The sequence below is a fragment of the Vigna radiata genome, chromosome 9 (genome assembly GCF_000741045.1).
Source record: "Vigna radiata var. radiata cultivar VC1973A chromosome 9, Vradiata_ver6, whole genome shotgun sequence".
Taxonomy (NCBI): Eukaryota; Viridiplantae; Streptophyta; class Magnoliopsida; order Fabales; family Fabaceae; genus Vigna; species Vigna radiata.
In genome coordinates this window covers 9,771,250-9,798,580 of record NC_028359.1, presented here as the reverse complement: position 1 = coordinate 9,798,580, position 27,331 = coordinate 9,771,250, and the positions used below count along the sequence as shown (strand labels likewise).

At 32.8% G+C, this 27,331-nt stretch overlaps 2 protein-coding genes across 3 annotated transcripts; both read left to right on the top strand.

Annotated features, from left to right (window-relative positions):
* LOC106774291 (uncharacterized hydrolase YNR064C) lies at positions 1-8,917 on the top strand. Of its 2 annotated transcripts, none has more exons than XM_014661238.2 (13): positions 1-324; positions 405-459; positions 575-630; positions 1,464-1,564; positions 1,807-1,876; positions 3,054-3,123; positions 3,666-3,722; positions 3,829-3,896; positions 3,996-4,076; positions 4,381-4,458; positions 4,568-4,723; positions 7,619-7,771; positions 8,686-8,917. In XM_014661238.2, exons 1-13 carry the CDS (start codon positions 154-156, stop codon positions 8,761-8,763), a joined length of 1,194 nt encoding a protein of 397 aa, XP_014516724.1. In that variant the 5' UTR covers positions 1-153; the 3' UTR covers positions 8,764-8,917. The 2 variants fall into 2 exon arrangements, with proteins under 2 accessions (XP_014516724.1, XP_022641983.1); XM_022786262.1 differs by having other exon boundaries at positions 187-324; positions 400-459.
* Positions 8,918-17,281: 8,364 nt separating this feature from the next.
* On the top strand, positions 17,282-18,961 carry LOC106773538 (UDP-glucose flavonoid 3-O-glucosyltransferase 7). The gene has a single exon (XM_014660224.2). It carries the CDS (start codon positions 17,346-17,348, stop codon positions 18,861-18,863), a length of 1,518 nt encoding a protein of 505 aa, XP_014515710.1. The 5' UTR covers positions 17,282-17,345; the 3' UTR covers positions 18,864-18,961.
* The last annotated feature ends 8,370 nt before the right edge of the window (positions 18,962-27,331 follow it).

Sequence of the window (27,331 nt, the reverse complement as noted above, 5' to 3'; positions counted from 1 at the left end):
CCAAATTTATGGACAAAACAGAACAAAAAGCAAAATGTTTCATTTTTATGTTTGCGTCAAAACTACTAACTGTCTTTGAGTTAGTTATTTTTTCTTTCTTCGTTCTCCAACCAAGACCAACCACTTGAGCACCTACTTCATGCTATCATTCTTATGGCCCTTCAAGCTTTTTACGGTTCTGCATGCTGTTTCCATTCCCACCTTCTTCACACTTCTTCCACCACTGCATCTCCATCATTCATTTCTGCAAGGAGGTTCCAATCATGCCCTTCAAGAAAAACTCTCAAGTTGAATTGTAGCTCAAGTGGCAATAATGATGACCAAGTATGCTTTTTGTGTTAATGGGGTTTCCCAATTTTGCCTCTTGAAACTTTGTTTCAAACTGTTTGTTAGCTCTAGTGCAGGATTATCTTCTGGATGCTCCGGTTTCTATTGGAGATGGATTCTCTTTCAGTGGAGGTAAAAAAAAGGGGTGGGGGTATGGATGTGTGGAAAACCTCTTAGATCACAGGCTTGTACTTTCTGTGGTTTTGAAAATTTTGTTTGAATTTTGTGGTTTCTTCTATTCTGACAGGAAAGTATTCAGAAGGGCCAAGTCCAAGTGATGAATGGTTTAAGCAGGGGAAAATGGTAATTAGGAACTATTTTTCACCCTTTTCTTTTATATTTCTCAATTTCTCTTAAAGGGTTCCAATAATATCTACAGCAATGTTATGCATAGTGATCTCCTACCTCAAGGATCATTAGTTTGTTTCTTGGAAAAAAATGTTATCTATTCAATCCTTTAGTTATGTGAAGTCTCATGATTTCTTCACTCTTTGCTGGACTGAAAGCAATGAGTGTAATTAAACCCTGATTTAGAAATTGATTTGATTGCATTTTTCTTGCTTTTGGGACTAAATTGATGAGAAAATGTTTGGAGAACCAAAGTGAAGACATCAGCTATTACACCAATTAGTGACAAAATCTTTTGAGCACCTAAGTGATTGTACATGTATATTTGGATGAAAATAAAGGTTTAGTCTTTTTTATTAAAAAATGTTGAAGTATGATTTAACTCACACTTGAGTCCAACAATCTCTCCAAGGTTCTTTCGAGAAGAAATACCTGGAAATTTGAAACATGAGTTGTGAAAAACCTCATATAAGAGATCATGACACTACCTTTAGATCAAAATCTTAAGGCATTGAATTTATGGGTCTTTTCTTGTTATATGTTCCTCTTATTGCTCAATTTCATTCAATACGAGACATTTAACTCACATTTGGCTCTAACAAAGTAAATTGTCAATTACTTTCGAGAATACATTAATTGAAACATGATTACGTTGATTGTGAGTTAACACAAGCTGATATGGAGGAAATTATTGTTATGCTATTTCAGTTTCACTTCCTTGAGGTGGAATGTTGTTATTTTAAAGCCACTCTTTTGGATTTACCATCAGTTTTCTGATATATTATCAGGTTAAAGCCTATTCAATTCCTGGCAGTGGTGAAAAGGCAAAAGATCCAATATTTGGACTTGCTATGGGTGCTGGTTCTCAAGCTACCGGCGATCGGTTTAGGTAAACTAGATTTATCTTTACGTGTCCAATGATTTTCCATCTTCTTGTTGAAGAACCAGGAAAATTCAGAAAAAGAAAACAGAGGGCTGATAAATGATATGTAACATGAATATATAACAATAAACACATGCTAAAGACTTATTTGAATTTGTAGGACTTTGTTGCAAATAAGAATGAGAAGTTGTATTATTTTCTGGATTACTAATTGAACCATATTTTGTCAATATGATTTTACATGATAGATGGTTTTGTGTTAAAAGTGGGAGCGCTGATAATCCACCAGTGATACTAATCCATGGTTTTCCTTCACAGGTGAGCATCATTAATTAACTCTAATGTAATAGAGGACCTCTAGAATTGTGTTATTATATGAAATTTCAATCCGTGCTTTCTTAATTTTAAATTATGATGATACGAGAATCAGATTAGTTTGCTTTCTTTTCTTTCTTATTTTTAACAGATAATTGTAATCAAGGCATGCTTGTGTTTCGTCCACAAACAATAATCTGATTTGAATTCTATGAGAAATTGAATGCATGTTCATGTATTTAGAGATGTGTGAAACAATTGTAAAGAGAAGATGCAGACATTAAAAGCCAGAGACAAATTCTTCCTGAATTTGTTTTATGCTATTAAATAGTGGTTATAATAAAAGTCTATTCATCAGAAGACAAAGCTTGATACGTTAGCAAATTTTAGCATATCAGTAACCTGCGGTTATGATCGAGTTAATAGCTGTTTGTGCATTATGATTACTCCCAGAATTGGAAAATGTTTTTCTCGTCTTAGTCTTTGGATTTATCTGGTGAAAGTCACTTGCTCCTTTTGTTTATGTGGTTTCAAAACTCAGACTATGATATGATATTTAAACTTGTGGTTGCTTCTGAGATGGATTAAAGGAGATGAACAGTACATTGTTATCTCATGATGTTGAGGTAATATTGTGGCACTTACTGCAATTTGCTGCAATGGCAACAAACCAGGATGTTGTGTCACTCCTTCTTCGCTATATTGGTGTTGAAGTGCAAACCATTATTCCTTTCCATCATTTCTTTCTTGTTTTCCCGGGTTTTGAGATAAAACTTCTGCCATCAGGTGTTATAAGATTCTTAGTGAGAGATTCATAGAGTGATCATAAAGGTGGTTGTGTCTCAGGTTGGTTGTAACATCCTGAAAGCTTCATAAATATCATCTTGAGGGTGATTATCAGAATAATAATCTGATTCATTAGCATAGTAGTTTGGATTCATTAAAACATGTTGCAATATTAGTAGTTATGACTTTATTTTACATAACTGTATATTGCACAGAAAATGGGGTTGTTTGTACTTATGGACTGTGTTTTTCAATACAAGTGAATGGGTTTATATCAATTTCATATATGTTAATAACGTGTCATGAGTCATTTGATTCAAACATGTTATATATATATATATATATATATTGAAAAACCACGTATTTTTTACTGGTAAATTGATGATGCTGTCAGGCATATTCTTATCGAAAAGTTCTTCCAGTACTCTCCAAGGACTATCATGCCATAGCCTTTGACTGGCTAGGTAAGATCACAATTTCTTTTCATTGAATTTAAAATTGCTCTTACGTTATTTGTTGGGTTCTTTCTGAGCTATGCTTTGTCATTGATTACTTCATGGATTTTTAATCACATACTGAATTGATTGATGCTAGAATCATCATGACTCATGAAAGGATTTCACAAGAATTACTTTAGTCTTGTACACTGGAACAACCTTTTAGTATTATATTGTACCTGTGTAAATCTCCTCTTCATTGCAACTAATGCAATCTCTTTCAGAACAATATGTATTGAGGGCCACATTTTTGTTTGGTGTGTTCCTTATTCAATTATGTCATTATCCATGAAGAGGAGCCTTTGATTTATCTCTAAATTAGGAGACTTGTGCTTCAATCTGTGCGTAATGACTTGTCTCATTTATAAATTTTTATTCAACCAATTTATCCACTAGATGGATTCATGTTTTTCTCATTCTTTTTTAACACTTTTACCGAAATTTCCTTAGCTTATTAATTTACAACTGCAGAATCGGAAATGATCACTCCCTTAATTCTTTTCTCTCAGGATTCGGGTTTTCTGATAAGCCTCAACCCAGATATGGGTTTGACTACACTCTAGATGGTAATTTCTTTAGTGTCTTCTCTTAAATAGTAACTGGTGGTTTATGAAAATTCATGTTTTGACAAAAAAGGTGTCTAGAATGTGTTGTTTTTGTTCTGTCCTGCAGAATATGTGTCATCATTGGAGTCACTTATTGATGAACTAGCTGCTACTAAAGTCTCTCTTGTTGTCCAGGTAAGTTTGCCTTAGTTGAAAAAAAGTATAAATCTTCTTGCCAAAATTAGCTGTTCTTTGACATGTGATAGGAAGTTCTTTAATCTTCTTTGCTCACAGGGATATTTTTCGCCTGTTGTAGTTAAGTATGCCAGCATTCACCAGGACAAGCTCAGCAACTTAATACTCCTTAATCCACCTGTATGTTTGTTTTAACTGTCAAATTCAATTTAGTCTTACTGCAAAACTCATTCTACCATGATATCATCAATCAAAGGAGAAGTTTCCCTTATTTTAATGTCATACAACCTCATTTTTCTTCATATGCTAGAAACTTCACATCATCTTCTGCATGTAAGCTCACATCATTGTTCTAGTTTTTTCTTGTAAAAGGAACTTGTTTCTTGACTTAGTTTCATTCTATTTTAATATCAGTATCTTTCTGAAGTACCTTCCTAAGTACTTCTTAACAGTTATCACCTTGAATTCCTTCTTATTTTATAAGCTAACAGCTCAACATGCCAAGCTCCCATCAACATTGTCCATATTCAGCAACTTTCTGCTAGGTGAAATATTTTCACAGGTATAAAATTTGTATAAATCTTGCTGAAGTTTTAATAAGTGCCTTTTACTTGAATTAATAGTGTGGTTGGTCCCTAAAAGTTTTACTGACATAATCTGTGCATAATCAGGATCCATTAAGGGCCAGTGACAAAGCTCTAACAAGCTGTGGTCCCTATAAAATGAAAGAAGAAGATGCAATGGTCTATAGACGTCCCTATCTTACATCTGGTTCCTCAGGCTTTGCACTAAATGCAATTAGCAGGAGCATGTCGAAAGACCTCAAGGTGAAAATTTACATTTATTGAATCGGTTCTATTGATTCACATGTATTTTCACTAAACATATTGAGAAAATGGTCAATGAGGGTGTGTTTGAAAACTAGTTGACACCAAATTGAATGAAAACTTTCTTCTATATTAGTATGTATAGCTTTATTTTATTCCATTGGCCATAATTTCTGTTAGTTTTTACCGACAGTTCCCTAAATGAAGTACTAGAAAAGTATAAGATCATTTCTATAACTACTTTTTCATAGCAATAATTTTCTGTGTTCATCAGCTTTTGATTAGATCTAAATTCTATAACCTGGTAAAAAATTGTTAACACTTAAAATTTACTCTATCACTGGCTTTTAACAAAATTTTGTTCTTCTGTTTGGTTTTCTCAGGAGTTCAGAATTTGGATACCCTATATATGGAAGCAAATTTTTTTTTTTTTGGCAGGCTCATCTTCTTGATACCCTTTACTTAACCTTGTCCAGAAAAGGATCATAGACCTTCTCAAAATAAAGTTAAAAACTATATGCTTGCGTTGTCTGATATAGCAGCCTCAGCCTCTAAATGTATGGAAACATTTCTTTGGTGGAGTCTATCATTTTTCTTTGTTTTTCTTAGGCAGAGGGAAGATTAGGGAGAGGATATGTTCCCCTTTTCTATGGTCAGCATATGCCATATCTAGGGCTAACAATGAACCCAAACAACTCTGATAGGATTAGTGACAAGGTCTATGTTAGAAGAAATAAAGGTAGCAGGTAGTTATAACTTCCTATAGTTGTGCTGTTAGAAGAAATAAAGGTAGCATGTAGTTATAATCTCCTGCATGTGCTGTATAACAGACCATTATATATAGTCTATTTTAAGTTTTTGTAAGGAAGTTTTTGGACTATTTTGTAAAGGGAAAAGTCAAGAGAGACAGGTCCTCTCGAAAGACCTTGAGTGTTGTATGTGGTTGTTACTGTTCTTACCACATTGGTAGAACAGTTCTGTTCTGTTTTCTAATAAATCATCAAAGAATCTGTCTTAGAATTCTCTAGTAATTTTGGATACCTATCAATTGGTATTCAGAGCCTCTTTCTTGGTCTTATGGAAGCAATGTGGAGCATGGTGAATACAAGAATGGAATCCAGATTAGATGTGGTGAAAAAGATGATGCAAGAATTCATGCAAGATCATGAAAGACAGGAAAATTATAATCATTAGCACTTCCAGCGTTTGGAAGACATCATTAGAGGGCTCACCGTGGTGGTAGAAACAATGTCTTGCAGTGCTAACAAGGGTGAAACTGTTTCAGTGATGAATGCAGGCAATGGGTGACGTTGGGAGGAAGAGAAAAGTACGGCAATATCTTCCTCAAAATGGAGAAAACTGGACATCCCTGTTTTTGCAGGACAGGAGGCCTATGGTAGGACTAACAGACAGACTATAAGATATTTTCGATTGAAAGCAGTGAGTGAGGAGGAAAGAATGCATCCTGTCATAGTTGCTTTGAATTGGTTTCAGACGTGGGAAACCTGCAATCCAAATCCTACGTGGAAGGCATTCAAGGTGGCTGTTGTCCCTAAGTTTCAATCAGAATCTTCCTCGAAAACGTTGTTGAATGATTTTAAGCTAGAAGGATCATGTTTTGTGATTAAATGGGGCCAAGAGAAGGAAGCAGCAGCTACCATTAGTAAGAAGTTCCCCTGCATTTCACATTGAGGACGAGGTGAAACATCATGGAAGGGGTATTGATAGGTTTAGTAGCAAGGTCTATGTTTGAAGAAATAAAGGTAGCAGGTAGTTATAACCTCCTGCAGTTGTGCTGTATAACATACTATTATATACAGTCTATGTCAGGGTTTTGTTAGGAGATTTTGGAGTGTTGTGTAAACAGAAAAGTCAGGAGAGACAGGTCCTCTCGAAAGACCTTGAGTGTTGTACGTGGTTGTTCTTGTTCTTACCACATTGGTAGAACAGCTCTGTTCTATTTTCTAAAAGATCATCCAAGAATTTGTCTTGTTATTCTTTAGTAATTCTAGACACCTATCAAACTCAAACAAGTTTGAAACTAAATTCCATGATTACCTCATAAGTTCATGAACCAAATGAGCTAAATTTGAGTTAAAAATTAAGCTCCTGGTGAGGTAAACTTAATCTATGGAAAGGTTCATGAACTAGCTCCTTGTATATATTAGTGCATTTGATATTATTACACTTGATAACTGATTTCATGTCAATTTATTAATTAAAAGAATAAATGATGAACAACTTTGAGTGAGTCATTCACAAGCTTAAATCGAATCAAGTTGAACCAAGCTTGATTCATTTCTAGCAACAGGTCTCAATTGATCACATTGAGTTCAAAGCCTCACCACTAGCCTCTTAAGAATCCAAGTATGAGTAGTGTGTTGAGATAAATGGGTGGACAAGTATGTCCTGGTAGAAACCCATAGCAAAACCCAACTCACTTTAGGAAGAAATTATTAAAAATCCAAGTATGAGTTGAAAATCTCACATTGAGTAAAAATAAGAAAGTTGAGTAGCATATTATATAAGAAACAGAAAATCTGTAGACATTGAACATTAAGATTTTATGTTTGCATTTCAAGATATCCTCATTCTGTTTATTGTGATAATTAATACTTAAGATGATTTATCAATGAATAACCAGCGAAATGAATTGGATTCAAACCTGTGTCTGGCAGAGATTTTACATTAGTTTTTTTCTGTTCAAATTTCACAAATGCAAATACCATTGTACTGCACTGTCCAAAATACTTTCCCAAGCTTTTCTAAGTGCCTTAGTATCTCGAAAGTTGCAAGTTACATTCTTTGTGCAGAGAATATAAATATAAAATAATGTTTTGCTTTTCTGCTATTTAGTAAGATTGTGGTGTTTGCTTGATTCACTTTTTCCTTTAGAGATATGTGGAGGATATGCATAGAATATTAAAGGACAAAAATTGGAAAGTTCGAACCACAATATGTTGGGGCCAAAGAGACCGTTGGTTGAGCTTTGATGGGGTGGAGGATTTCAGCAAGGATTCCAACCACAAACTCATTGAAGTTCCTACGGTAAATAGTTTATTCATTTGCACATATCAGACATTTTCTAGTTTTTGTTTTTCATTTGTTGCTACTGGATGACATTTTTTCCATGATTACTTGTACTGAGCTACTCGTTGTGAGCATATATTTGTAACATTTTTGCCTGATAACCAATTATTTTGTTTAAAAAACAAGGAGCATCCATTCATAAATGTTTGTAAAATCATACTTCTAGAGCATCCATAGTAGTGGGAAATGATTTTTGTGGATTCTTGTATTCTCTTCATATTCAAAATTATTTAATCCCCCATCATAAAGATCTCCATATGATATAGTGATATTTTACTTCAGCATGTGAACAATTTAATTTCAGTTTTAGCTTGACTTTAATCTTTGCATGAAAATATTAGTGAGTTGTATTGAAGTTTGTGCTGATGTGTACATTCTGTTGTTGTCTATTTAGCATAAATTGGAAGAAAATGAAGGATGTCTTAGAGTTCAGACTCTGAGACATCCAATGAGGTAAACAAAGTTTCCAATTTTATAGTCCAAAAATCATAATTTTCTCCTTTATTATACTTGGACATTATCATAGATTGTGCTGTTAGTTGTAGTTTGTGACCATCATTCCTCACTTTGATTTGTTGTTTGTTGCAAACTCATTGGGATGCTATGGTTCCCTTTCTTACCAACATAAAATCACTTTGTCGGTAATTAGGTAAGATTCATTGTCTGATATATGCTTGAGGTAACTTCATGGCATCAACATGTAGGAGGAAACAGAACATAGTTACTTGCATCAACTTGAATACTTAAAAGTAAATATGAAAATTATTTTAGTATTAACTAGTGATTTTTTTTAATATAGACTTTCTTTACTGACAAATCGTATGTCTATTTTCAAAGGAGAAAGGTAGAATTAACTTCTTTGCACTTTGTAGGCTGGTCATCATGTGCAGGAAGATTGTGGTGAAGAAGTTGGACAACTTATTTGCAGGATAATAAGCAGAAGAACCTAGATACGAGGATATTTTCTCTTTGTTCCAACATGCTCAAAGTTTTTGTTACATTTTTCCTTATCTTTTTTCTTGTTCTCTGTCATTTTGATAAATCTTGGTTTATTGCCAATCTTGCTTTGCAGAGAGAGGCATTTTAAAAGGTAAAAAAAGAATATATATATATATATATATATATATATATATATATATATATATATATATAGATGATGTATATCTCCTTCAAAGCACTATCTCTTGTCTAAATTTTATATGAAAAGAATACTTCAGGAATAAGAAGTTATTGCTTAAAAAGTACAGTGAAAAACTAAAGCTTTCATTTATAGAATCATAGTAATTTGTTGTCTCTTTAATACAAAGTACAGCTTTAAAGCCATGTTTTTTGAAGTAAACAGGCATAAAAAACTTCACCAGCAGAAAATACAGCACATAATGTAGCATCATGAGTAAGAAAGAAATAAGTCATGACGATAAGCAAGAACAGTTAGGGTTGGTAGATGTAGCTATTCCATGGACGTTCTTCCCAGAACAATAAACTGTCTTTCCTCCTTCAGAAGAGACAATGTTAATTTGATCCAATGTAATGTTGAAACAACCTTGTGCACCACAATTTAAGGTAATAGCTTTATCATATGCACATGTTCCACTAAAATCACGAAATGTTATTCCACTCACTTCGACTCTTCCCCACTAATTATTCCAATAAAATAAAAAAAAAAAAGCAACTTTAATAAGTAATAAATAAATAATTAATTAGAGAGAAAAAAAATTTTATTGAAAAGTTAGTAATATTTTCTATAACATTTAAAGTATTAATTGAGTTAAGTGAGTGATTACCGTCAAAGGAGCATCGTAGAATTGGTCAATAATTATTGGGTTGTCAGCTTTTGTCAATGTAATTTGCTCAAAAGTGATTGCTCTTGCATAACCTGGTCCGTTCTGAAAAAAAAAAAAAAACGAACAAGTGTGAAATTTTCATTTGGTCAGAAATAACGAGAAAAAACATTTATTTATTTTTTTAATTCTAAAGTTTTTGTATATTCATAATCTCAAAATTCCTTACAATAATTTTATTATTAATATTACAACTATAAAACATTTTACATTAACTATAAATAAAGATAAACTTAAAATTTATTTATTAAAATGATATCAAAACTATAAAAAAACTTATTTTAACAAAATTTGTTGTGTGTTGAGTCTAATGTCAAGACTCTCGTATTGTCTATTGATGTTTATTCTTTAATCAGTTTTCCGAAATTAAATTTAAATTAAAATCTAACAAAATTCAAAATTACATAACATGTTTGTATGTGATTACAGTATAATAAATTTAAATACTTATATCTCATTTTTTATTTTTCTATTGTAGGATGTTGGATAAATTTTTATCTACTTATATATGCTTTTGAAAGAAAAAAATGTTATTAATTACTTTTTCAATTGTATTGTTATTGTTCCCTTAAATTTTAATTAATATAAACACTTAGTTATTTATTGTAAAGTAGAAACGGAAAAGAAAAGAAAAAGTATTGCATTTAAATATTTTTAAGTCAAAATCTCAAAACATAAATTAATTTGAAAAAAAAAAAAAAAAACTTACGGGAAATGACATGATTCTTGCTCCATTTGTTGTCCCGGTGAAGCTGCAATTTTGTACATAAACTTGTTCTGCTGTCATAGCATTGCCTCTACCCAAGCTTCCGATGCTGATTAATTCATCAACATATATGAATATATAACTAAATATATTAACTTTACGCAAAAAAAATATTATATTCCTTCGTTCTCAAAATTATATTCCAAAAGATTATTTTAAAAAAAAATATCACGGACGTTCTTAGTATATTTATGAAACACCAATTATTTTCATTTTAAATTGATTTCAGATAAGCTGTAAGATAATTTCCGAAATTCTTAATATCATTTTCTTATTAATATATATATATATATATCTTATTCCGTGACCAGGTCCACAATCAGTCCGAGTAACATTCACATAAGAGGAGTTACCACTGATGGCAATACAATCATCACCTATTCAGAAAGACAATGTAAAATTTGAAAGATCAGATACATATACTTATTATATATCACTGTTAAAATTTGACAGTGTTAAATATGTTTTTATCTTTCAAATTATTACTAAAAAATATGTTTTATTTTTAAATTAAATCATAAAATATTTTGTCAATATACTTTATATAACTCATATAAAACATTCTCTCTAACAAATGGCACGAAAAAAAATTATATTATCATATAAAAAACATTTCACATACAAAATTATATTATAATATATATATATATATATATATATATATATTAACAAATAAACTTTAAATCTAACTCAACTCTATAAATATTGTGAGGTTTGCATCCATTTATATTGTTGTAGAAAGTTCCACATCAAACTAGAGATAAGACCAATTCATAGTATATAGGTGGATGCAAACTTCACCTTATAAATCGATTTAATTTTGTGAGATTGAGTTAAGTTTAAAATTCACTTCTAACATGATATTAGAGTTTGTTACATATATTATTTCATCTGCTATCAGACTACTTAATAATGTCATATATATTATTGATGAGACACTTCCAATATATATATATATATATAATGAAAAGTAGGTTTACCACATGCTATATTTGAATCTTTGATCCAGATATTTTTGGAAGCATAGACATCAAGGCCATCAGTGTTGGGAGTCTTAGGAGGAGAATGAATATTGATATTAGAGAAAGTGGCATTAACACAACCGTTGACGTTTATGTGAGATCTTGGACTGTTCACAATATTCAAGTAACTAACGCTAAGATCATTGCATGCATTGAAAGTGATGACCTGCATTGCATCATTTACATCACAAATTTGGTATATTTTAATATCAAAATTAATATAAAAGACAAAGTGATTATGAATAGTCGAACCGATGGTCGTTGACAAGATTTGCATGACCATCAACTATAACCCAAACCATCTATTGATCCTTCACTTCCATCAACACTCAAACCATTTACGTTTGTTATCAAAATCCAAGTAAAATAATAAGATGTCCATTTATTCTTCTCAGGTGCAACTATTTTTCCTTTAATCTACAAAAAATGGTAGAAAATTAAATCAGAAAAATACAAATTCATATTTTAAGGATTTTTTTTTTTTTATTATTATTATTATTAATGATAGTATATAATAGTAATATTGAAAGAAGGTCAAAAGGATAGAGAATTATTATAATACACAATGTAACCTAAGGGTGAGTATAGAAGGAGAGAAATTTGATACACAACTTATAAACTTTAGGATTTTTCATTCGAGTCTTTACTATATTTTTCTATTGAGAATTTATAACTTTTATATTTAAAGTTTCTATGTTTTAATTTTTCATTAACTCAATGACCGTTATTTTATTTCTTTTCTTGTTTATTTGTTTTCACATAATAAAAAATATAAAGTTATATAATTGATATAAAATAATAGTGTGATTAATATAAAATGTCAAATTATTTTATTATTTTAATTAAAAACATGTTAAATAACTGTCACTCTTAACCGATTTCATGTTATTACAAACAACAATTAAAAGAAATCATCACTGTCACTCCATTGATGTAGTTATCCAACATATTAGATGGAGGGAGAAACAAAAATAAAAAAAATAAAATAGTTCATTGTATAACAATTCAATTATGATTAAGAAAAATTACTATGTTTATCAATTCCTGAAAAAAATAATCTTAAAATGCAAATAACATTTAAGAGATGATTAATTAAATTAAAAATATAAATTTTAAAGTGCAAAAAAAGTAAACAAAAAGAAATAATTTTTTTATTAATTGAATGTAATATTATACCTGAATTTGAATATTTGAGGCTTGGCAAGGACCCTCTAGAATTAAGGGTGACAAAAGGAATTGATAGTTTGCAGGTATGACTAGAGTTGCCATACCTTCTCCTCCACAACTGCTTTGCCAAGCTTTTAAAAATGACTGCCACCAATTCAAAACCCAAAAATATTTAGTTTAAGATCAACTTATAATTGGAGAAAAAAATTGATTTTAATTTAATAAAATATTTTAATTTTATTCCTTGAAAATCTGAAATAATTAATTTTGGCTATTTATTATAAAACAGATATTTTTTTTAGAAATTTACAACTTGTATATTTTAAAAGAATATTTGGTATATTGTTGCAAATATAATAGTGAATGGTTATTGAGATGATCTGAGGACATCTTTGATACAGGAATTATATTTAGGATCATAAATTTGAGATACGTAAGGCATACTAATTAAAGTATGCTAACACGATATAATATTTAAAAGTCAAAGTCTTAAATAAAACCTTAAGTTAAAAATAAAATAATATACATTATTACTAAATATTAAATAAGATATTAATTAAAGTGTAAGTTTTATAAAATCAAAAATTAAAAAGAAATTATGTGATATAATGAAATCTGCACAAAAATAAATTAAGACATTATTTAACGAGTATGTAACAGAGGTTGTTTTATCTTGTTTTAATAATGAAAATTAAAATATGTATAAAAAAATCACCCATTAAATTTTTAAATTTTGTAAATTTGATCATCTTTCACCGTTCTAATATATATATAATATTTTTAACTTTCACGTGAAATTATCGAATGATATTTGTGTTATTTACCTTACTTGACACTAAAATGAAATATACAATGTCATTTAATAAAAATAACTAAATTAACGTTGAATTAAGAAAAAAATATTTTTCATTTTTAAAATATAAAGATGAAACGTAGAAAAAAAGTTTAAACAAATGAATTTTAATTTTATATCCAAATTTAAAAATTACAAACATATTTAATCATATATATATATATATATATATATATATATATATATAATCATAATTCTAAAAATGAAATTTAAAGAAAATAAATTAAAAAATAAGGATTATGATGAAGAAACTAAAACTTGGTACTTGTGAATCATCTGTTTTCCCATCTCCCTTAGCACCAAAATCGATGACGTTATAATCAACACATAGACATTGTGAAACAAAAGCAAGAATCAACGCAAAAGTGATTAGCCTTTGCATCTTTCACTCTATCTGCTGTGGAGAGTTCACTAATTAAAGTGATTTATGTTTTGTGAAGGAAGCCAAATCCGTGGTTTAATTTATACCAAAAGCAACATCTCTCTCTCTCTCTTTAAGTGAATGCTATTAATTATGTGAGAGATATAATCTCTTTTGTCTTTTCTTCAAGTTAATGTATAATTAATTTTGAATGTGGACAATTCATTTAAATATATGTTTAATTGTATGTATTTTATATTTTGTTATATTAATTGTGAAACTCAATTTGTAAGATGATTCCAAAATGTAATAATAAATATTAAAATTTTATATTATATTGAATGTATAGATTAAAATCACAATTGTTTAGTTATGGACGATGATATACAAACATCACAGTTTTTACCCTACAATTCAACATTAATAAAAGAACATTTTTACTTCTAAATATAAAATAAATTGAGAAGAATCAAGTGTTAGGATTTAAGTGAAAATCTGGTTATGTCAGTTTAATTAGTTTTTTTTTTTTTTTTTTTTTTTTTTTTTTTTTTTTTTTTTTAACTCTTATGCTATATATATTTGTATAGCATTGGCTAATAAGATCGATTTAAGTATTATTGTATTATGTGTGTACACATCCCTTTTGTTTTCTACATAGTATCAAGAGAAAGGTTTATCCAAAGAACTGTTTAGCTTTGTTATGCATGAATTAGAGATTCTGGTTGAAATATTCTAGACAATAGATGTGATTAGAAGAGTGGTGTTGAGAGCTCATGATGGTATATAAATTATTGTTGAAGATGTCTTGTATGTGCCTGGGTTGAAAATGAATTTGTTGAGTCTAGGACAGTTGTTTGCAGAAAGGTTTTACCATGACAATGAAGGATAATTGTCTCTGTGTTTGATAGAAACAAGAAGCTTGTTATTCAAGACAATGTCACATAATAGAACATTTGGTGTTGGCATGAGTATTTTGAAACATCAGTGTTTTGCTGCAACGGTAGATAGAGTGGAATGGTTATGGCATCACTGATACTGTCATTGAAAAATTTTAGAGACTTACGTTAGCTAAGTTAGGATAACATGGTGGTGTTAAGAATCTAAGTTTTATATTAAGTAAAATTGATAAAGTGGAGCAGCATATAAAGGTAAAGATCCATTAATTCATTGTCTTAAGATTTTAGGTTGAGAGTGTGTCAATTCCTTATGCGGTTGACTCATTCTCATTAGTAGTGAACCTCTTCTTTAATAAACCCAATGAATAGCAGCGGTACAAAATGAGATACTCAAATGCTTTTGCTAAAGAAGATAGTTAGGTTCAGATCTTATTAGTGTTATATTTTTTTCAGTAAACTCCTTCATGAATAAACTAAACAGGTGGTTAGATTATTCCATGTTAACATTCATAAAGAAGTGAATAAAGAATGTGTTAGTGTAAACAAACTAGAGGTTGTTTCACCTAGTCGATGCCTGGCCCACCAAGTCAACTTGCCCTTACTAAGCTAAGGGAGGACCCATGTAAATCTATATAGGATCTAACAGGGAGAAATGTGAGAGTATAGAGGACTTGGGGTCTCACTGGAATTCGAGGTAAGAGGAGTAACCCAAATATAGTTTTGGGTTTGGTTGTTATTGTTTGCCATATTTGTGCCTCTAAATTATGGGTTTGTTTCTCTACTTTGGTGCATTCTTTATGGGTTTCGATTCTCTGTTGTGCTATGGGTGTGTGGTTATGGTTTTCATATGTGTACTATTGTATGTTGAGTTCTTTCGGGTTTTCTTGATGGGTTATGGGATTGGGACCGACCTACATCTGTTATCCTCACCTTAAGGTACTAGGTTTTGAATCCCTTAAAAGAGGGATTAAATAGGGTAAACAACCACTTCCCCTTCTTAGAGATAAGAGAAAATTATCCCTTCTTGGCATTCGAGTAATTACGAAAGTATTCAAGGAATACAGGAGGAGGGTCGAGCACTGAACACAATACCTCAAAGGCTTGCATGAAGGCCCTCCCGTTCAGGTGTAGTTGAGTAGGAACTAGGTTGAGTTCCCTCAGCACACCCATCCGGAACCCGTTGAAAGGGAGCGGACAAGCAAGTCGTTGAAGAGGCAGGAATACATGTAGAAGAATATTTCGAAGCGATCTCTTTCTCGTGGTATACCCATTCATTTTTCTTACAAACTATAAGTTTGAAGAAACGAGCGTTATTCACAGACTTCACAAATGTGGTTTGCTTAGTGAGTCACCCCAACTCCCTAGCTGTGCTAAAGTAAGATATAAACTCACCCACCTCATGGGGTGCCAAATCATAGCTTGAAACAGTTAACAAAGGTCGTGCAGAACCATCCCCTTTGTTCGTCGCATCAATCTTTATTGCTACGATAATATTCTCATCGTCGAGCAGCACAACCTTATTCTTATTTACATTGGCCACACCATCATCTGAGTCCACATCTCACTCGACTAATCCAAGAATGGATGGCAAGGCTGATAATAACACCGATGACATAGAAGAGTCGTCGCCTGCGTACATTTGGCCACTCCTTATTTAGACTCTTTAGACGGTGATACAAAAGTGAAAGAAAAGAAAGAGTTAGACGCTTGGTTATCCCATTTCAAACCCATTCACCTGTCAAGAGAGACTCGAGCTTGTGAGACCTGTGTACCGTATGACTATGTGATTATATCATGGACTAAATGACCATTCTTCCACACAAGCTATCTTCGTGACTGAATGATCAGCTTATGAAAAGATAGATTAATGTTAATTCTAAATAACTTAATAAAGTGAGATTACCTGTAATGAAATTGTTGTTAATCAAAAGCCTATTCCGTAATCTATAAATATAAATAAGAAAAAAAAAAGAAAATAATTATATTCAATACATCATTAATATTTAAAAAAGAAAATAATTATATTCAATATATCATTAATATTTAAACAGTGAAATTTTTATTAACTTTAACATGAAAATATCTTTTACCTGTCTTCTTTTAATTCGACGTAGAATCAACAAACAACCTATTGAAGACTCAAAATTGAACTTTACATTCAGACAGATAACACCGAACTCACTTCCAAAACAATTACTATATAAAAAAAGAAAAAACACAAGCAATACAGTGAAAACGAAAATACAGTAAAAAAGAAAGGTAAAAATCACGAACGAACTCGACCGTTATTTATAAAGACAGGTAGCACGAAACCCCGACATGACATTTATTCGCATCTGACAATAAAAAAAAAACATAACGCTTCATATTCCCCTGTCTGAGCTGACAAGCGTCTATTTCGAAGCGGCAACCCCCACCCTTACCCTTAACGGTATTTTCATCACACCTTCAATATATTTATTGTAACATTTTCAAGCACAACACATATATTTTATTAAAATTTTGAATTTTAATTAAGTTATTATAAAATAAATAGCCTATTAAAATATAATTATATGTTAAAGTAGTCTTCCTAATCAAAGTTAAAGAAAAACACAAAGGAAAATCCCGTGTTATACGGACTAGTATGAATAAAATAATATTTTATGCAATGATTTTGGAGGAGCTTCCTTTATATCAAAAGCACCGTTATCAAGAAAGGGATGAAAAGCATCGTTCTGTCAGAGTCATGAATAATGAACACCCACCGCTCAACATTCACTTCATTCCTTTCCTAGCACCCGGCCATCTCATTCCTCTCTGCAACATAGCCACACTATTCGCCGCACGTGGCCACCGCGTCACTGTCATCACCACTCCCTCCTACGCCCAAATCCTTCGCAAATCCAGCCCCTCCCTCCTCCTCCATGTCGTCGACTTCCCCGCCCAAGAAGTCGGCTTCCCTGACGGCGCAGAACTCATCTCCGCCGCCAATGACCTTGAAAGCGCCCGAAAGTTCTTTCACGCCAGCATGCTCCTCCGCGTCCCCATCAGCCGTTTCCTAGAGCAGCACCCACCTGATTGCGTCGTCGCCGACTTCTTCCACCCCTGGGTTCACGACGTGGCGAACAATCTCCGCATCACTAGACTCGCCTTCAACGGCTTCTCCCTCTTCACCGTGGCCGCCATGGAGTCCGTGAGATCGAACCCCGCACTACTTTCCGACGCCGGCCCCTTTGTCATCCCCGATTTTCCCCACCGCATCACCTTGTGCTCGAGACCACCCAAGAGAGTCACCGCCTTCTTGGAGAGTCTTCTGGAAACAGAGATGAAGAGCGACGGTCTCATCGTGAACAACTTCGTGGAGCTAGACGGTGAAGAGTACATCCAGCACTACGAGAAAGGCAAGGACCACAAAGCCTGGCATCTTGGGCCAGCATGTCTGGTCGCGAAAGGCGGCGAAGAGAGGGGCGAAAAGAGCGTGGTGAGCGATGAAGAGTGTGTGAGTTGGCTGAACTCGAAGCAGGCGAAATCTGTTGTGTATGTATGTTTCGGTAGCATGTGTCGGTTTCCGGATAAACAGCTTTTCGAGATGGCGTGCGGGCTGGAAGAAGCTGCGCATAATTTCTTATGGGTGGTTCCGGAGAAGAAGGGAAAGGAGGATGAGAGCGAGGAGGAGAAGGCAAAGTGGCTACCGAAGGGGTTCGAAGAGAGGAACGCAGAGAAAGGGCTTATCATCAGAGGGTGGGCCCCGCAGCTTGTTATCCTGGCCCACAATGCTGTCGGGGCCTTTCTCACGCACTGCGGTTGGAACTCTACTTTAGAAGCAGTTACAGTTGGAGTTCCCATGTTGACATGGCCGATGTCAGGGGATCAGTTCTACAACGAGAGGCTGGTTACTGTGGTGCGTGGGGTGGCGGTGGAGGTGGGCGCCACCGAGTGGAGAGAAACCAGCTACGGGGAGAGGGAGAAGCTGGTGACCAGAGATTGCATCGAGAAGGCTGTGAGGAGGTTGATGGACGGTGGTGATGAAGCTGACGAAATCAGACGCCGTGCACAGGAGTTTTCGGATAAGGCTAAACAAGCTCTTGAGGATGGAGGCTCCTCTCACAATAATTTAACTGCGCTGATCGCTCATCTCACACACCTCAGAGACACACGCTAATCCTTATGCCTTTATGCTTACATGTTGTATTTTGAATAAATTTAGTAATGTTATCGTTTTCTTTCTTTAATCATGGAGATGGAAGCTCTTTTATTGCATACCTCTTGCTTAATTTTCTCTACTCCACCGAAGGAAAAACACTAAAAAATATTAAATCTAATTTTTCCAGAGGCCCGCCACTAACTATGATGTGACTGTGAATATATCTTTCATTGTCCCTTTTGTTTATTTTGCCAGCCCATGCAATAATTGTGGTATCTCTGATCAGCAAGCCGACAATACCCATTGGATTGTTAAAAGCTCCCAATCATGATTTAACGCCATCACCTTCTTTCTCAGATTCCTTAATTACAAACAAACAACCGAAAACCCAAGCTTGGAGTTGAAGTTGAAGTGGTGAGTGGTCACAACTTGAACAAATTTGGCGCACAGGAGAACTAACATGAGGTGGTACCTTCATACACAGAGCTACCTTTCCCTGTATTATCATCAACAAAACTTTGAATGAAAACTGGGTCTATGAACATCACTTATGGCTTAATATAACAACAAGGAAGCCTGTGAAGAAACATAGCGAAAGAGTCGAACCACTTCCCAATCTCCATTGCCGGCGATGGTTTGTAGATTTGGATGTTTTTATTTTCTTTGGTTTTATTTCTTTACTTTTGTATTTTTTTTATTATTGTCTGTTTGCTGCATTCTACACTATTTTTTTAAAAAAAATTATAAAAAACATAAAAACAAAAACAATAATTAAAAAAAAAATGAAAATTAAAAAATAAAAGTATATAAATTATTAAAACTACAAAAAAAATAGTTTTAGTGTTTAGCATTTTCTTTTAATATTTTTCTTAAATAAAATAAATAAAGGATAATTAAAAAGACATTTGTTCAAGAAAACACTTAGCTGATGAAAGTATTTTTATAACCCAAACTGCCATAACTATCAAAATGACAGTTAGACTATTTCTTTTTTCTGCTACATATCTCACTTTCTCTATCTCTTGGTTTATGCATAATTACTTCAACTCTGCATTATTCTTCTTTTGCATAATTTCATTCAGCACGTTGGGTTAACAATGGTATCCAGAGCTCTTAGGTTACGAAACCTGGTGAAGATTTGTGAAAAACAAAACGCATCAAGAAGAAAGTTTTGTGAGAGTGATGGCTGGAATGGTTCACAACAATCTGCCCGTATTTAATGGTAAAGATTATGATGATTGATGCATCAAGATGGATGCAATTCTTAACTTCTAAGAAGTGGATGAGATAGTAAAGAAAGACTTCAAAGAACCGTCGAAGGGTGATTCAAAAGAGATGAAGAAACTGTACAAGGAGAATAGACGACTTGACTGCAAAGCAAAAATGTTGTTACATTAATGTATCTTTGCTATAATCTTCCAGAAAGTTTCAAAAGCTGTCATGGCCAAGGAGGTTTGGGACATTTTGCAAGAAAGCTATAACAACTCGGGAAAGGTGAAGAAGATTAGATTGCAATCTTTACAAAGACAGTATGAACTATTGTGCATGGGGAGCAAGAAACAATTGTGGAGTACACTGGAAGAATCCAAGTTGTGAAGAATGCGATGAGAGCCTATGAAAAAATCGTAAAAGATAGGAAAATTGTTGAGAAGATACTCAAAACGTTAACCTCTCAATATGACCATATAGTCGTGGCCATAGAAGAATGCAAGGATCTTGAGACTATGAGGGTGGAAGAGTTGTAGAATTCTCTGGAAGCGCATGAGTAGAGACTGATTGAAAGGAAGAATGCGGAAAAAGGTGTGAGTCAAGGCACAAATCAAGCCTTACAAGCCAGGAACGATCAAGAGTTTAAAGGCCGTGGAGTTGGAAGAGGCAAAGGACGGTCATGAGGTGGACAAACTAGAGGTAGGAATGAAAACTCCTCTGAATAATCAGCTGAAGATAATGGCAGCGAGCAAAGAGAGGGAAACAAGAGAGGTGGAAGGTAGTTAAGAGGCAGAGGAAGAAAGAACTATGATAAAAGGAACATTCAATGCTACGCATGCAACAAATATGAGCATTATTTTGTAGAGTGTTGGCATAATAAAGTTGTGAAGAAAAACAAGAATGATGAAGAGACGAATCTTGCACAAAACACATGTGATTTGGAATCTTATCATGTGTTATTAATGAGTACTATGGAGCATGCTGAAGAAGATTTATGCTGAAGGTTGATACAGGACAAGTGTGAGCAAGAACCAAATCATGCATTGGACAGGTGTAACCGTGAAGCAGACCACGTGTAGTTGCCAAACAAAATGAGCCATGTAGAGGATGAATCATGCTGGTACTTGGACACGAGTGTTCAAACCATATGACGGGTAAGAGAGAATGACTGATCAACCTGGACACAAGCATAAAAAGTAATGTGAGATTTGTAGATAACAGAGTGATCATGGCTGAAGGAGCTGGCAAGGTTTTGATCACTCGCAAGAATGGCAGATCCGCTTACATGAAGAGTAATTTGCTGAGTCTGGAACAACTTCTGGAGAAAGGCTACACAGTGACAATGCATCAAAGACACATAAAGGTGTTTAATGAAAGACAATGTCTAGTGCTCAAGGCCCCCTTTGCCAAAAATAGAACGTTTAAGGAGAATCTCAATGTTATTGTTTTCAGTGTTTAGCTGTTGTTAATACTGAAGAGAAAGGATGGCTATGACACTATCGTTTGGGCATCTGAATTTCAGAAGCTTGAGTCAATTGAGAGGCAAAAAACTGGTAAAAGGGGTTCCAATGATATCCATTCCTAACAAGGTGTATGAGGGTGCATCATTGGGAAACAAACTAGAAAAGAATTGCATTCATCTTATAACATCATTTCTATCTATAATATTACCTCTTCTCACGTTTCACCTACAATAATAATTAACTCATGGAAGTGGGGACCAGTTGGATCATCCTTGTATAAAAGTCACACCTAATTAGACACATTTTACTGTTGTTGGACTATTTATAACAGTATGTAAAAAAATGATTGAAATTTTTTATGTTTTTCAATTTAACAATAATTGCCTTGTGAGAGCATGCATTTGATCCCAGAAAGTTGTTTATTGGCAAATTAGACTTTTAAGATTTAATAGTCTATTTTATCGTAAGCTATGTTGAATAATATCAATTCAGTCTCTCATTTTAAAATTATATAAAATTGGTCCCTATTTAGTAAATTTTGTGTCAACGTCGTCCCTTCCGTTAAATACGCACAAATCGTGTTAGCTTTTCCTTTCTCTATCTTCTGATTTTCTGAATTTTTCTGACCATAACAACCTTTTCTATTTGTTAAACACATTTTAAATTTAAAAATCAAATTGTATTGTTAAACTTTTCATTTTTTTCCTAAAATTTAAGAATTTAAAATATGTTTAATTAAAAATAATAAAATAAAAGAAACAAACGACAGTAAAATAATTAAAAATAAAACCTTAGGTGAAGTTGTAAATGTTGGAGTGCAAACAAAGTCCCACATCGGATAAAAGAAGAGTCGGACAAGGGTTTATATACGCATAGATACCTTTATTGGTAAGAGGCCTTTTGGAGTGGTACCAAAAGCAAATCCGTGAGAGGACTTGATGCGAAGTGGACAATATCTTACCAAGTGTGGAGATCTATGGTTCGGGTCTGGCGATCGGGCTCGTATTTTACAGCCAAATACAACCTTAAATTTTACTTACCTCTTAGCATAAATTAATTTGAAGGTAAACTACATATATGATTTTTATGAATGATTTTGGGGTTAAATATGTTTTTTAGTCCCTTAAGTATCACACGATTTTGGGTTTAGTCCCTACTCGAAACTTTGATTGTTTTTAATCCCCATACTTTTGAAACTGTTATAAATTGTCCATAATTTTGCATGGCGTTAATTTTTGTTTGACGTGGCTAACGACCAGCCCACGTCTCATGCCATGTATAAGTTTATTCTCTACCACGTTTTCTTTTCTTTTTATTTCAAATTTACACACAAGCCCCTAATCTTCAATGCTTACACTTAAGAAGGAACATTTGCAATTAGAGTTCAGAAGGAACATCGCAATTAGATTAAGTCACTGGCAGTCATCTCCCAAAGTACATAAACACGCGAAGGTGAAACCCAAATCGTCGTTGAACCTCCAACGCAAGGCCGCCACCACCTACCCTCCATCCCGCCACAAAAACCCTAAGTCAACCACCTACAAACCCTGAACAGAAGCGCCACCGTCATCTCCTTCAAATAGCGTCGTCATTGTCAAGAGAGAAAGCTAGAGCCACTGCTATAAACTGGTCTGCATGCATCAGAACACCCGATTCTGTTATGAGGGAATGGTCGAAAAAAAAAATTCAACTTTTTGCAAGCTCTGATTATCAATCTGCCATGGACGCGTTTCTCATTGAAAAATTGACTTGCCCCACTGGATATTTCATCAGAAGGTATAGCCCTTGGCAAAAAATTTCTCAAGAAAATAGATCCTGTCATGTAATAAAATACAACAATAACAAAAGTCATAAGTATGCAATTGCAGTAGTAAAATACATTCACAACAATGGCTCCATAAAATTTAAAGAAATAACGCCAAACAACACATGAAGATAATCAAGAATCAAAGAAAACACCAAAAAGACAGAACCGTAGGTCTTTGTTCGGATTGAATAAGAAATTGAAAGGATACAAAATGTACGAGAAAAAAGTGTGGCAGTGGGAGTGGGAGGGGTTACTCTATGAGAAAGAGAGGGCTTCGAGAGAAAAGAGGAAGCATTAGGAAATTTCGAAAGAGGGATAGGCTAAACTGTACAAATCCCCATTGTTGCTATTCTGATTCGCAGAATGTTGTGATATTTTAGGGATTCAATGCTTCCTGTTATACAAAGTGTTCCGTCTAGGGTTTTCGTTTTCCCCTCTTTCCATTTTCTCTGTTTCTCTGTTAGTGGTTACAAATTCTTCAACAGATCATTATTGTGGTTCATGTTGTTATGGTTGTAGAACAGGAGATAAGAAGGGCACTGACTTTACTCTCCTTAGCAGCAACGTGGAGGAGTAAGGTAAGAAAGAAACTCCTAGCAAAGAAGTTAGGGGCTGAAATGTAAACATTGAAGAAATTAGGGTCTTATGTGCAAATTTGGAATAAAATGAAAAAAAAAAAAGATGGCAGAGAATAAACTCATACCTGACATCAGACGTGGGCTGGCTGTTAACCACCTCAAACAAAAGTTAACGCCATCCAAAATTAGGGACTATTTGTAACAGTTTCAAAACTATGAGGACTAAAAGCAATCAAAGTTTCGATTAGAGACTAAATCCAAAATCATGTGATACTTAAGAGACTAAAAACATATTTAACCCATGATTTTGTCTACATTTTCCTGAGTTACGCTAAACATAATTATTCTTTTTTTGAAGATAATTTATAATCGTCATTGAATAAATACAAGTTGCGATATGTATGTTTATTTTTAATATCTATAAATTATATATATATATATATATATATATATATATATATATATATATATATATATATTAAAAATAGTAATTAAAATGATAAAATTAAAATAATAAAATAAATAAAAAAGGTATATATAAATTGTAGATATATAGCTAATAAAATAAATTTAATCATTGAAATAAAAAAAATATTATAAGTAATACTAAGAGTAATTATTTAAATTTTAGGATATAGTTACTAAAATGATAAAAAAATAAATAATTTTTTCATAATGAATAATTATTTTAATTAAAAAAAGAATTTACTAAAATGATAAGACTGGAAAATAAACTAGAAACATAGGCTATTAAACCTTTCTTTTTTAACTTATTAGTAAGAAAGTATTTATTTATTTTAGTTTTTTTATCGTCTAATTATTTTCGTTCAAAATTTAAGTTTATTTTGATCTAATTAAATTTAAAGAAGATTGATTGGTTTATTTATTCGAGTCTTAATCTTATTTTTATTAAAAGAATTCATTATATATATACCTCCATAAATAAAAAGAGATATTTGTTTTTTAATTTTATTTTTTAAAAATAAAATAATTATTTTATCAATTTCATTTTTTTAATCACTGTTTATTTAAAATTTTCAATTTGATATTTTTTAAATTTAAGCATTATTTAATTTAAGTATTTTTTAATTATAAAACTATTTATAACATAAGTAACAACTATTTACAATAAAATGATAGAAATTATTTATATTTAATTTGATATTAATAATAATAATTTTATCACTTTTAATTATCATAAAAAAAATTGAACAATAATAAGTGTGTTTTCACATGTAAATAATAATAGAGATTCAAATTTAAAACATCTCAATGTTATATTAATTTAATTACAAGTATACTAATAAATTTACATCTATATATAAAGTGAATTTATTTTAGGCTTAAGGTCCTAATTTTTGTTAGTTTTGTTTGAAATGATACTAATTTTTTTTTTTAAATGTTCAATGTAAGTGAGGTGGATTTTTATTGAATGAAACTCATATTTTTATGAGGTGGATTCTCAAATTAGGGTTTTTACTTTTCTTTTGTGAAAGTCATAGTCATGTTGGAGGTTAAGCAATATTCTTCTCAATCTTGGTGGTTGATGAGCCATGTCTGTTTCTCAATCTCCTTCTTCTTGTTGCAATAGCTTGGGGCATCGAAGTTGTCATTCTTCACATGTTAGAGGTTCAATAGGGGTATGAATAATCCCCATTTGCAATTATGGTGAGATGGTAGTAGTAAAAATGAGTAGAACTTCAAAGAATGCTGGAAGATATTTTTGGAGTTACCATAACTACAAGGTTATCTGAATAAAAGCATTTTTAATTAAGCCCTATTTTGTTTATGTGTTGGTATTTGAAGTGTTTGTTTTTTATGAATAATAGAGTGGAGTTGGTAATGTGATGTGTTGTAACCATTTCAAGTGGTGTAATGAAGAAAATGTTGATGAAAGAGATGTTATTATTGCGAGGCAAAGGAGGAAGATTTATGATATGGAGAACACTGTGAAAGCTTTGAAGAAAAGGATTCAATTATTAGTAGCAATGATGGGTGTTGTTAGTGTGGTGAATATATTTATGTTGTGTGTGTTTTTAGATTGATGTGTTGTCTGTGTTTTAGGTGACCCGAATGTGCTTTATACTTTAATGTTTTTAGGGCAATGAAGTTGAGGTTTTGTAATGTTAAAGTTGCGCATCTCTCTTTTGTATTAAATGAAGGAATGAAATTTGTATTAATGTGTAATTGTTCAATGTAGTCCCCATTTCATTTAATTATGTGCGAATGTAGTCCCAATGATAATGAGTGATGTGTTCAAAAAATGAAAATGCAAAAAATCAAAACCAAAATAATAATAATAATTATTTTTTTCCTGGTTATTATTTTCTTTGTTTTTTCCATGTTGATATATATATATATATATATATATAAAACAGATTATACAATGATTTACTATTTATTTTTTCAAAGTTATATATTTGTAGATAAAAATGATGTTCAAATTCTTTGTTGGATTTTCATTATAAATATTTTAATTTATGTTTCGGTAGAATTGGTCTGAAGGTCAGTTGACCTTCCTTCTCTGTTCTCTTTCAATCGTTTTAATCCTTTCTGAGAATACAATCCTTCGATGGATGGTTAACCTGCAAAAGACACTCTGACGCTCAAGTCAGACATGTTATATAAAGAGGTCTATATTTTATTTAGGATAGCTCAAAGTTATTTTACCTGAACGTGAATAATATATTTATATGGCTTGTGGTAGCCAAGCACATTGATTAATCATTAAACCAGAAAATCAAATTCAATAATACCTGTTAATTGTCCAATAATACTAGATTCTTGTGCAATATAACCTGTCAATCACTCATAAATAGCGTATATTCACATTTAATATGACCATTAAACATATTAATTGGTCATTAATGATTTTTACCTTTACTGATTGGTGTTTATCTGACCATCGGTCGACTACCTGTTTTGGCTTCGGTTTCTTCTTAGCCGGTCGGTCACCGGGGTATAGTACATTAAGCTCCCCAAGCCCCGAACAGCTGTTTGTAGGTGTGAAGGGGTTTAATTGTGCCAGACGAATTTGAACGAGAGTGAGAGTTCACGAGGAGCGTTCCCCACCGCTCGGTTTAGGACCAAGGGTTCTCGGAGAACGCTCCCTGGGTTTGTAGGAAGAGAGTGAGTTCGTAAACCTCACCGCTCGGTTTAGGACCATGGGTTCTCAGAGAACGTTCCCTGGGTTTTTACGACGAGAGTGAGTTCGTAGAGGACCTCACCACTCGGTTTAGGACCAAGGGTTCTCAGAGAACGTTCCCTAGGTTTTTAGGACGAAAGTGAGTTCGTAGAGGACCTCACCGTTCAGTTTAGGACCAGGGGTTCTTAAAGAACGTTCCCTGGGTTTTTAGGACGAGAGTGAGTAGGTAGAGGACCTCACCGCTCGGTTTAGGACCAAGTGTTCTCAGAGAACGTTCCCTGGGT